Source organism: Rhinopithecus roxellana, chromosome 21, assembly GCF_007565055.1.
Source record: "Rhinopithecus roxellana isolate Shanxi Qingling chromosome 21, ASM756505v1, whole genome shotgun sequence".
Taxonomy (NCBI): domain Eukaryota; kingdom Metazoa; phylum Chordata; class Mammalia; order Primates; family Cercopithecidae; genus Rhinopithecus; species Rhinopithecus roxellana.
In genome coordinates, this window is record NC_044569.1 from 57535591 (window position 1) to 57548844 (window position 13254).

The 13254-nt window shown below is 45.3% G+C and overlaps 1 protein-coding gene across 1 annotated transcript in view; it reads right to left on the reverse strand.

Moving 5' to 3' along the window:
- Positions 1-13254, reverse strand: part of LOXHD1 (lipoxygenase homology domains 1) — a 192248-nt gene that overhangs the window by 146223 nt on the left and 32771 nt on the right. Inside the window, exon 5 of the mRNA XM_010386815.2 lies at positions 2488-2586. Within this exon, the coding sequence (XP_010385117.1) occupies positions 2488-2586 (99 nt within the window). The remainder of the gene's footprint in view (positions 1-2487; positions 2587-13254) is intronic.

Sequence of the window (13254 nt, forward strand, 5' to 3'; positions counted from 1 at the left end):
TTTTCCACTCATACTAAGTTTGTATGCATTTGGCCTATCCATTATTGAGAGTATTGTATGAAAATCTCCCACTATGATTCTGTATTTGCCAAATTCCGCCAAGAATTTTGTTAATTTTTGCTTCACATATTTTGGGAATATGTCCTTAAATTTACACAAGCTCAAAATTATTGTATCATTCTTTTTGTCATTATTCCTTTTGTCATTGCCTAATATATTTTTATTTGAACAAAGTTGTTTGCCTTAAGGTTTCATTTGACAGATATTAATATAGCTATGCCAGAATATTTGCTGTTTGTTAATGTTTTCCTGGTATATTTTATTTCATCCCATTTATTCTCAGACTTTCTGTATCATATACTGTATTTAAGCTGGATTTTAGAATTTTCATCTAACAGAATATCCATCTTTTAAATGATGATTTTTTTCTATTTATTAATACACTTGTTTTACTTTTTGCTATTAGCCATGTTTTTTCTTCGCTTCCCTTTTTTCATTTCCTTCCTTCTATCGGATTGATTATTTATTCCCTTTTATTTCTTCCTTTGGTTTTCAAATTATACATTTCTGCTTTTGGGGGATTACTTTTACAATTTTGATATGCATACTTATTAAAATCTACAGTTAATCATTATCCCTACTCTCCTGGGAATGGGGAGATCAGCAGGGGCCAAGACCCTTGCTATGTTTTAACTCTCATCATCCACTTTCCTTCTCAAATTTTATTGATTTTAATTGTTTGGGGTTCACATTTCCTCATGCACTGATGTTAGTCATCATTATTGTTGTTTTGTATAGTCAATGCTTGCTTAGATTCATTACATAGTTATCCCATTTTTGCTCACCTTTGTTTCTTGTATCTCATTCCTTTCTTCTGCATACAATTTCCTTTTTCTTGAAGTATATCCTTTAGTGGTTGTTTAAGCATATGAATGGTAAACTCTATTTATCTTTGTTTGCATGGAAATTTGCTAATGTAGCTCTCACGCTGGAATGATAACCTAGCTGGTATAGAATTATAGGATGATATATATCATTGCTTATAATAGTGAAGATACTATTCCACATACTTATGACCTACATAGGTTGCTGATAGGAATTTGCTATCAATCTAATTATTGTTTTTATAGAAAGTAATCTGCCAAATCTGCTTCCTTTAAAAATATTTCCCTTTGCCTTTAGTTTCACCACAATGTATCTAATTATCTGAAATTCTTGAGGATTTAATCTTATTGTGTGTTGTGTTGATTAATGCTTAGTTATGATGAATTATATACTTGAGTGTTTTGTAGTTTTGGAAAGTGAACACATCTTCAGTATTTTATCTGTGGAAATTTCAGGCAGTCTTGCAAATGCTTTTGCCAAATATGAAAGGTATTACTGGCATGAAACCAATTTTCTGTACTTGAGGGAGAGGGGCTCCCAAATCACACTTGTAGTGTAAAATCAGACCTCAAGCCCACATGCAGTGCAGGCTTAAGGTATCAATTTCTCAGCATTTTTTTTTTAAATTTAGAGCTCTTGCCAAGAAACGTTTACTGTACTGATGAGCAAATTTTTTCCTGGTCTATTTTTTCACTAAAGATGCTCCTCTGAACCATCAGGGTTTCTGGCTTTATATTCAGTTTTAATTTCAAATCTCTTGACTCATGCAGGGCCAAGGTCTCATTTCCTGACCCCACATGGGTATGAAAGCTCATCCTCTAGACTGTCGAGCATGAAAGCTCTCTCCTTCCAGGAGCCACCACATCTATTCATAGTTAACACTTTGGTTTTGAATTCCCTCTTCAATTCTAGCACTGGCACCTGGAGATTTCTCTTTTTTTTTTTTTTTTTTTTTTTTTCCTTATAAGCTCAGCAATGCATTTTGAATTCTTTAGTATATTGTTACAAAATTCACATGTCTTTGTAGCTTTTCCAACTCCTGTGTAATTCTGCTAAATTGGCAGAAGCAGAAGAGAACCACCTGTCTCATTCTTCTGACCTGAACTTCCTCTCAACACCTACAGCTGTATCTGAGTTCTCAGTTCTTGCTTTCCCTGTGAGGCCAACTCAAATTCTTTTCCCAGCCTCATTCTGTTCTGCCCCAAACCACTGCATTGAATCAGGCCACAGCCAGCAACATCCCAAAGTATAATTCAAGATGGGCATGGAGCTTAGGAGGATAGAGTAAGTGAGAATGAGTTTCCTAGAGATGTGAAGCTTGGGAGTGTCCATGGTCTGAGATGCAGGACAATTGCAATCAACCCACAAACCAGCCATACTGTAATTGGAAAACCCATCACACGCATAAACTTAATAACACAAAATGAACACCCTGCTGCCCAGGACAGGTCATTCCAAGCCACATCACAAGAAGAGAGATGCTCAATAGAGGAGCCCAAAGGGGAGCTCAAGCTGCCTTCCTCTGCCAGGATTGTGGGAAGAACCCCATCTACAAAACAGTCCTGGGCTTGGCTTGTGAAAAAAAGAATTCAAACCCATTACCTGTGTCTCCATACTCTCCAAAAATATTGATGAAGACATCAGCATCTGTCCCTGCACCAATTATATCACCAGTGTACACCTTGACTTCATACTTATTACCTAGGAACAAGGAGAGAGAAAAACCTTAGCTCATCAGGATCCTAAGAAGAGAATAGAGGCCCCAAAGTAGCTATCACACCATCAACACTTACCCCCAGCAATGCATAAATTGTCACCATTACTGTCAATAACAGAGCAAAAAAACAAGTCAGTCCACATTGGTTCCAAACGGTCGTTACATAATTGTCATCATTACTGTCAATAACAGAGCAAAAAACAAATCACTCAACATTAGTTCCAAATGGTCATTGGATGTATGACCATTACTGTATGTGATGAATAAATCGGAGGTAGAGAAGACCTTCTGTTTTTTTCTACTAATATGTTGACTTGAAACACAGGGATCAGCCCAGACCCAAGGTGCCACCCTGAACCAACCCTCACCATATCTCCCCTGAACTGTTGAAATGTCTCTAGGCCCTCTGTATCTCCTCTGCCTTTCCCAATTCGTTTTCCACATTACACCACAGCATAGAAATTCACTGGGAAAACTGGATTCTGCAGATGAAAATCAAATTTATATGTAAATTGTCAAGGCCATAACCAGTGCAAAGACAAGAGGCACCAATAGTGATTGGCATGCTTAGGGCTCTTTGAAAGACCTGTGTCTGCTTCCTATATCTTTGTTCCATTCATTGAATAAAACTTAATTCCCTGTAACCTCCAAATGCCTTAGCTTCAGCCTCAGCCACAGCCTTGATGGGAGACGAGGCTCAAAGTAAACTTGACAACATGATGAGACCTGCCCAGGTCTCCCCAGCTGGAGCCTGCCTTAGAGTGAGGAGTAAAGTTCAGGGGTTGGTATGTATGGTCAAGGGAAGGGGACTCCTCCAGCTTTTCACTGGGTGCCAACAATTCCAAGTGCTGAGACCACTCCCCCTCCCCTTTTCCCTTCCTACAGTGGCTTCCTATTTTTTATGTAGCAGAATCCTTTTTTATAGGTGTCTTTTGCCCAATACATGAAGCTGGTAAAAGCTAGAGCTGTTCTAATCAAGGTTCAGAGTCCCAGCCCCTCTGCCCACCTGTTCCGTAGTACCTTCTCTGAGCCCTGTCCCTATCCCATAGAGGTTTTTCTCTTCTGTATTCCTCAGCTCTGCTACGTTGCCTGTGACAATGATTTTTGAGTTTGCCATTTACTGTCTTGTGGTGTTTGCTACTTCCTGCAGGTAAGCCTTCAAATTTCAAGTATTTATAGGAGGGCTGGGAGCAGGACTTCCTTCTCCTAGATAATCTCTCCCACATACCCTAGCACAGTGCTGGACATGTACATTACAGTCTCATTAAGTACGTTGGGAAGTAAATTGAATCAAATTTCCTAAAATTCAAAGTTCCCAGCAAGTTGCTCAGGGCAAAGGACTGAGGTTGGAGAGATGAGGAGAAAACTTAATTTCATCCTTTCTAGAGGTGACACAGTGCAGGATCCTGCAGGAGCCCCGCAGAGGACAGCCCGCACACAGCCCCTGAAAGTTGTCCTTGACCTGGTGAGAACACTGAGGCAGCAGCGGCCGGTGCCCTCCCTTTCTCTCCTCAATCCTCACTTGGGGAAACCCATAAATGGGGTAGGAAAGAATCCTGCAATCCTTGTCCCTAACTGAGAGCTCCAGGAGGAGCAACCACTCTCAGACTCCCACACCTCCTGCTTTACAGTGAAGATCCTCTGAGACCGCAGCCAGAACCAGAGGTTTGGGAAGAGGCCAGGTCCAGGGAACTCTGAGGTGAGCAGCTTGAAACTTGGGCCACACTCAGGGTACCTGGCAGTAACACCTGGCAGGTGTTAAATGGGCAGATTCCAGATTTCCCTCCCAGAGCTTCTGAGTCATGCAGTTTGTAAGGACCAGGGAGGCCTCGGCCATAGCTAGCTAATTCTGCTGTTACCATCTTCCATATTCCAGAGGCTGCCCCCTAGGCTTGGGTCTCTCCTCCCTGGCTGGCAGCACCTCTGAGAACATTCATTTTGGCTCACAACCTTTCCCAACTCCAGTCCAGGGCTCACTTCACACAGAGGTGAGACCCCTCTTCAGGGTGGCAAGATGCCCAGGGCCCCTTGGCTGGTGAACCCATGGAGGGTGGGGGCCAGGGAAGGTTCTGAAGGTTGCCACTGAGCATCAGTCCATTGGAAGGGGCAGCAGGGCTCCAGGGGAAACTGCACACAGTGAAGCAGGAGAAAGGATGAGAGGGGCTGGGAAGCATTTATCAAAGGAGTCGCCAATATTCTGAATCATTCCAGAAGGCAGAATTCTAATTAGCGAGTTGAGTTATAAAGCAGATTTTCGCTCACCAAAGGAAAGATTTTGTAGTATCTAAGGCTATTCAACAAAGAATGGATGCCCTTGGGTGAGGGAGGGAGTTTCCCCTCCCTAGAGACACCTGACAGCATGTGCCAAGCACATTGGTGGGGAGTCACCTGCCAGGGATGCTGCACAGAAAATGCCATAGGTTAGAGGATGTGGAAACACTAAAGGTCCTTTTTAATCTGAAATTCCCTGACACTTGACCAGGAATGACAGACTCTGGAGGGAAGCCAAGAGATCAAGGAGACATCTCAGAAGATATGGGAAGCACCCCAAATCAGGAAAAGTGAGGCCTGGGCAGCAAGAACCCACATAGGACTTTGGGAACACATAGCATCCATGCTCTGGGAAAGTCTGGAGCAGCAGACCACAAACCCAAAGCAAGGCAATGTGGGGAGACAGACCAAAAGTCAGAGATCAGGAGACCAGGGCTGAGGTGGAAAGGAGCTTCTAGGCCTTTCCAGCTGATGTGGATAAGGGACCCAAGCCAAGATATCAGGAAGTCAGGTGGAGAGAGGTCAGGAAGAAGCTGATTCTAGAACAAGAAGACTGTCCTCTAGCCTCTGCAGAACTTTCTATGGCAGATGGGGCCCTGAGTCCATATGCAATTGGCTGGGTGGAGAATAGGATCCCTGTGTGAGAGGTGACTGCCAATCACATTGAGTGAGAAGAAAGAGCTGCAGCAGGGATGGACAGATGTACCTCATGAAACCATTTTTTAGAAGGCTCCATACATGGACGCTGAGGTTTATTAATCACTTTTCTACCTCCTTTATTTCATATTCCCTCTTCAGGCAGAGCCCCAGACTATCTACTTTGCCATTTTCCAAAACAAGGCCCAGGGCCCAGTGCCAGCCCTGACCTGTGCTTAGGTGCATCTGCCAATGAGAGAGCAAGACTGAGTAAAAGCAGGCCTCCATTCTCTCACTGTTGGCAAATGTCAGCTCAGGGCATCGAGCCTTCCTAACAGTCAGACAAATGCCCCCCAATTTCCTGTGACTAGTGTTTCAGTGAGTGCAGACTTGCTGTTCTGGTCTCAAGCGGGTTTTTGCTTGTTCAGCTCACCCCTTGGATCTTGTAATCTGTGAGAACAAAACGCCCACATATGAGATAGGGCTGCTGCCCTGGCAACTGGGCACTGACCAGAGAGAAAGGTGAAAGACCAATTAAAAAAAGAAAATTCCTGCCCGAAGGCCAGCAGGAAGCAGGGAAATAGGGAGAAAGATGATGATAAGAAAGAATTCCCATGTGAGCCAAAAGGTCACCTTTCATCTCTGAAAATGACATGGTGGATTTACCTTCCAAGGGCAAATAATACTAAATATTCACAAAGGCATTTGCAGCTAACAAGCCACTTGCATATCCTAGATGTCATTTGACCCACACAATGACTGCATGTGACAGGCAGAGCAGGTGCTGTTGACATTCTCATTTACAGATAAGAAAACTGAAGCTCAGAGGGCAAGGTGGCTCGCCCCAGGACAGGTAGTTGCTAAATGATGCAAGAAGGGCTCAAAGCAAGGTCTCTGGTCTTTGAATCCAGGGCTCTTCCCAGGATACCCCAGGCCTCCCAGGCCCTATGCCAGGGTCGGCAAACTTTTTCTGTAAAGCACCAGATAGGAAATATTTTAGGATTTGCAGGCCATTCGGTCTCTGTCACATCAACTGTTCAACTCTGCTGTTGTGGCACGAAAGCAACAATAGACAATATTACATAAACAAATGGGTATGTGGCTATGTTCTAGTAAGACTTTATTTATGGACACTGCCATGTGAATTTCATATAATTTTTATGTTCCCCAAAATATTACTTTTTTAAAAAATTCTTTTCAACTGTTTAAAAAACATAGAAACCATTCTCAGCTTGGGGTCAACACAAAAACAGGTGGCAGGCTGGGATTGGGCCACCCATGAGAGTTAGGGTATGTCTTACACTCTCAGGCACTGTTCTGCCTGTCTCTAGGCAGGGGGTGGTAGGCAGATCTGCTCTCTGTGGCCTGGAATGGGAGCAAAGCTGCCTGGACCAGGGTGGTCAGCTGCTGGCTACAGGATAATGGCAGCATACCCAGACCATTAGCTAAGCATCTCAAGGCTCTGAAGACTGGGGAAGGAGTGCCCTCTCACTGTTGCAGTGGAGCATGTCCTATGCCCATTGTGAATGAGCAGAGCCAACTTTCCCTGCCCCTACAACGCCGTGTGGCTGGGCTGAGCCTGGCGGTCCACTGATAGAGGCGGCGGCCTGGTCTAGGGTTTCCTAAAGGTGGGGACAGAGGGCAGTACCACTTCTGCAACCTTAGTCTTAAGCATTTTGTTCATAGCCTGAGTGAGAGTGAGTAAGGAGCAGAAATGGAAAGAGAGGTGAAGGCCAAGTTGGAGGAGAGGCTAGCACTGAGTGCACCCTTCTTCCTGATCAAGCTTGGGAGAGACAGGGCTTAGTGATGGATTATGGAAATCGTCACCCAAGCCAGCTCTAGAGCTGGCCTGTGATTTACCCATTTAGTGTATTATCTGTTGTTCAATTGTCCCTAGATTTGATTTCTCTCTGGCCTTTTAGCAGGGCTACCATCAGCCTATACGGGGCATTTGTGCAAATTAGGCAAAAAGAACCCCTTTCTCAAGACACTTTACTGCCATCTGTCGGATAACTTTCATAATAAACACACAAATCTATAAGCCTTCTGATGTGAATCGTGTCTACTTACATAGTCGCACTTCTGCGGTGTGTGACCTGCACATCTGAGCCCAGCAACGCTACCTTTCAGGTAGTCACCTCCTTCCACTAAAGGTCAACATGAGCTCATGGAAATCAAACTAATTTGAGCATTGATCTGAAGAATATACAGGGAGGGTTGTAGACCAGGGATTAAGCTAGACACATGGTACCTTCCAAAGCCAACCAGAATTGAGCTGGGGTCCTGTGCAGGTGGGATTAGCTGCAGCCTAAAGATAGAGTGCCCACACAAGGCCACAACAGAGGGTTGTCTGTGCCCCCCTTGCCCTGCTCAGTGGATACACATGCCCCGATGTGCCCTGTTTTTCCTCTGCAGGCCCTGTGGCAGGGACACAAGGCTGCTCCCTCTAAACAGGAAATCCGTCCTTTGCCGGCTGGCCGGAAGCTGCCTGTGTGGGCTTCCAGAAAAGGCAGACACTGGCAGGCCCGAGCTGCCTGCCTGTGCCTGGTGCACCAGCCACCCCCACAGCCTCCTCTGTGCTCTGTCTGGAACAGTCAGCACACAGCAGCAACAGAACACATCTCCAGAGAGCTACCCCAGGCCACATGGAGAGGCAGAGCCATGAGGGGGCCGGGCCCCCAAATCCAGTGCTGCATGCACAGTGGAGCCTGGTGGGGCTGCTTGGCACATTCCTGACCACAGAAGTCAAGCACATGCCCTGTAACTAAGCCCCCATCTCATCAGATTGCACTGGTGCAATCTGAGCCTCAGGGAAGCTCACGTGGTCCAGGCTTTCTTAGGAAGCAGAGAATCATGAATGAACTGGTGGAGTTTCTTTTCCTTGCCTTTCGCCCATCCCCAGATCCTGTTTAAATAGAACATGGCTTTAGCTATTTTAGCAGGTGAGGGTGAGGAGGGGGTTGGGAGGAGGATGATTGGGCCTGATTTTACCCCACCCGCAAGTGAATCTGCAATGGCTCACACCCTGACACCCCTCACTTCCGCTCACTGAGAGCCAAGATGCTAGAAGTGAGATATCACAGGCGCTGCGTAGGAGGAGATGAAAATGGCAAGAGAGAGATTCAGTGGGGGCTGCCCTGGGGGTGGGAGATGAGGGGGAATGTTCTCTCCCAGCCAGGGAAGGCCCCCTCACTACTCAAGCCCACACAGATGTGAGGAGGGGTTGGTCCGCAGAACCCAAGGATGGGCGGGGGGCAATGCCATGTGCCAGAAGCTGGCTCATGGCCACCGACCAATGGATTCCCTCCCAGGAGTGTGGACTCCAGTTCTTTCTCCCATGCTACCCCCAAAAGGTTTCCTCTTCCTTCGTCAGGCCTGGAGACCCATTGCCTCTCAGCCAGGCTCTCACCTACTGTCTCTTCCTCATTCTCCAGAGTCTTCCACCTCCAGTACCTCCAACCCACCCTCACATCATCACTTTGTACCAACTCTTCCATGGCCTCTGCGAGATGCTCTCTGCTCCTGGGACCACACACAAGGCACTGGGACGATGGATGACAGGCTCTGTTCTTTTGCTTTCCTCCTGTAACTTCCTTCCTTAGTCTTTTCTCCCTCTCACTGTCTTACAAATAAAACTGGAACTTTTCTCCTTAGAACACCCTCCACCATGCTTTCCTTGCAGACACACCCCTTACCAAAATCATAAGCACCTCTGATGCTCCAAGAAATTGCAATGAGCCAGTCACTTCTACCACATCGTTTAATCCTCACAGTGATGGACCCTATGGCTACTAGCATCACCACTTTTAGTAATGAGGCAATGGAAGCAGGAGCTTAAGAAGCTTGATGGTATTCACACAATTAGAAAGGGTGCAGCCTAGATTTGGACTCGGGGCATCTAGACAAGAAAGTTCCCTCTTGGCTGTCATTGCCCCCATCCTGCCAGCTTTCAAACCTCAGGTTCTCTCAAACCTCAGGTTCTCTCAAACCTCACGTTCAAACCTCAGGTTCTCTCAAAAGTTCCCACCTCCCAAACCCACATTGCCCCACTCCACAGCTCCTGGTGCATGCTCTGTTCCTTTAGCAACTAACGTGCTCAAATACAGTCTGTGCATTTGACCTCAGCCAAGACTAGTTATGCACTGACATGAAAACATCACTTGGTCCTTAAAAGTTGCTCATGGTCAGAAATCAAGAAATAATATTCTACGGCAGTGGCATCCAGTCTTTTGGCTTCCCTGGGGCCACATTGGAAGGAGAATTCCCTTGGGCCACACATAAAATACATTAACACTAACGATAGCTGATGAGCTTAAAAAAAAAAAAAATTGCAAAAAATCTCATGTTTTAAGAAAGTTTATGAATTTTTGTTGGGCCATATTCAAAGCTGTCCTGGGCCACATGCAGCCTGTGGGTGGTGGGTTGGACAAGCTTGCCCTATTCCATTCATCACCCTCAAGTAAATATACAGCTGGTACATTTTTCTAGGGAACTGTTCAATGTAAGTCTGATACTATCAGGTGTGAAACATAGGAGGGAGTAGATCAGCCTCCACTCTTTTAGCTTATCCTGCTGATTCCTTTTCCAGCCACTGCCCAGCCCTGAAGAGCTATTTCCACCTGCCCTGCAGTCACTCGTCCTCCTTTGCTTCCTTTCCTGCCTCTCTACAGAAGACTCCTCCCATCCACCTGCACATTTCTGTAACCTTGGCTCCATTACTTCCCTTTCCAACCCAGACTCTAGTAGACTGCTAGTATTTATCTTCCCAGAGTGCCAGAACACCAGCACTTTTCATATACTACTGGAATGTCACCCAACCTTCCTGGAGGGCAGGTGAGTGATATATGTCAAAAGTCTTAACATTCTGCAAATCCCTTGAACCAACCATTCAAGCACTATGCATTAGTTTATACTGAGGAGTAGTTACATTAATTGATCACCTATAAAGATGTCTATCACAGCATTGTTAATACTGACAAAAAATTGAGATCAACCTAAAAATATCCAAAATAGGAGATTTGGGGGGTGAAATATTATATTCTCCCATTCATGGACTTCTATGCAGCCACTTAAAATAACAGAAGATGGGCCGGGCACAGTGGCTCACACCTGTAATCCCAACACTTTGGGAGGCCGAGGCAGGCAGATCACTTGAGGTCAGAAGTTTGAAATCAGCCCAGCCAATATGGTAAAACCCTGTCTCTAATAAAAATACAAAAATTAGCCAGGTGTGGTGGTGCATGCCTGTAATCCCAACTACTCGGGAGGCTGAGGCAGGAGAATCACCTGAACCCGGAAGGCAGAGGTTGCAGTGAGTCAATATCGTGCACTGCACTCCAACCTGGGCAACAGAGTGAAACTCCGTCTCAAAAAATAAATAAATATAAAATAAAACATCAGAAGATGATTTGAGTCTATAATGTAGTATTAAGGGAAACAACATGGTTATAAAATTGAGTATAATGCAATACCATTTTAATATGTAGGGTTTAATATGTTCATAAACAAAAATTTAAAGAATGGGAAGGAAATTCACCAAAATGTTAACAGCGGTGTCTCCAAGGCAATTGTACTCAGTACTTAAGTTGCTTAAGTTCAAGCCTCTGGGTTTGCTCCTAGCTCCATCTTTATAGACAAATGATTTCACCTCTCCCTTCCTCAGTTTTCTTCATCTGTAAGATGGGGGTAACAATATACCTCCCTCGCAGCATTGTGAAAATTAAATGGATGTTTAGATAGATAGGTGGATGGATAGACTAGATTAATAGTTTGTTGAGTAAGTGCCGGATAAAAATCAGCTATTATCATCTTTGAGTGACTGGATTATGGATGATTTTATTATTCTTCTGTTGCTTATTTGTACTTTTGAATTTTTACAATGGCCACATTTTTTCTGTGATTGAAAACTGAAGCCACCTAATGGCACGACCTCAGTAGGTCACGTCCTCTGTATTTCAGAAGAAATCGTTGAAAGTTCCTGCCAATTTATTATACCCTCAAGCTGGCTTTGTCACACAAATGCCTTGAGCCAGTCTGAGTGGCAGTGAGGCTGGAGGGAAGATTGAGAACTGGATGGCCAATGAGAGAGAATAGACAAGAAGGCCACCAGCAGAGACCCAACCCCAGGCAGGTGGGAACCCTTTCTCTGACTCTTGCTGGGCTCACACTGGCCAATACCTGCGGCTCAAGGGAGGGTTTCAGCAGGAAGCCATTGGTGCTGGAATGGACACTGACAGCTGGATCCGGGCCAAGACAGTGTGTGTGTCATCAGTTCAGATTTTCTTGTGTACAAAATGCAACATGGAGAAAGTGCTATTTCTACAAACAGAAAAAAAAAGGCTATTTTAAACACCTATTTAAAGATCAAAATAACCAAGTTTGAAGCAAATACACAATTCCATGCATTCTCCAAATGTTCTGGCTGCTGGATTGAAGGAGAATGTGGCTGGTGGTGGTTCTGGGAGGGTGGAGGCCACAGTGAAAATATGAGGTGGAGGATCCCTTCCCAGCTGCGTGAGTAACACTGGGCCATCAGAGCTCATTTGCCCAAGTGCCCTCATTTCATTTAAAATCCTAGAAAACTCCTCACCCATGAAGTTTCAGTTTGAGCATCAACTCCTCTATAAAGCCCTCCTGATTCCTTCTTCCCCTATGCTCCCATTGTCCTGGGCCATACCCCACTTAGAATATTCTATCCCTGTACACTGTGATTGTTTATTGGCTTGATTCTCTCCCCTCTAGACTCTGAGCTCCTAGAGAGAAGGGCCTGTATGTATTCACCCTGAGCGTGGGCTCTGGTGCATGGAAGGCTCCCCTGCAAAATGCCCATTGAATCACTGAATGAATACGCTTAACAGGAGGAATGACAGAGGAGTATGAGCTGGCACCAAAAGCCCAAGACTGCAGCTCTGCCCTACAGTTATGCTGTGTGACCAAGAGCAAGCAGCTTAATTTCCTTGGGCTTCCATTTTCTTCTCTGAAATGGAGGAAGAGTAGATAAAGTTCCTTTTGGTCCTTAAATTCTCTGATGTGCCACACTGGGGCCTCACTCAGAGTGGTTCTCTTCTTCCCACTCTTTCCGGAGATGATTTTCTGCAGTGCTAGGTGGGAGCAGATGGGGTGGGCGGGGAGCTGCTGTGAGCTTCAGTGGAGGAAAGTGCTGCAGGGCTGGCTCAGCCCTCCCTACCCTTGAGCCCTTGCCCCTGTCTGGAAATTCCTCCATGGAGTTCAAAGGAACGATGATCCCCAAGCAGCACCCACAGCAAATAGGCTCAGAGGGCCCTGGAGAATGTATAATGCTCTGTGAAGGAAAATGACAAAGCATCAGAAAAAGAGGCTCTCCCTCCTGGCTTTAACTGCAGTCAAGGTCATGAGTCTCTTCCCAGTTGTCTGCTTGAACCTGCCTGGATTCCAGAGGGGAACCGGGCACTGAGTAGCTCCAGAGTCCTCTCTGAGAGGTTTGAATCTTAAGCCTGTGCATCTCAGAATCAGAAAAAGCCTGGATGTGGGGGAAGAAGAAAAGGAAACATCAGGAGCTTAACCACAAGGACAAGCACCACGCTATTGTGTCATTTACTGAGCATTGACTCTGTGCCTCTGCACTAAGTCCTGTATCCTCACTTCCCCAGTTAACCTTATCAGGTAGAAATTAATGTTATCTCCACTTTACAGATAACAAAATAGAGGCACAGAGCTTAAGGCATCTGCTCATGCTAGCATAAGTGGCAAAGTGGCAGAGCTAGCTT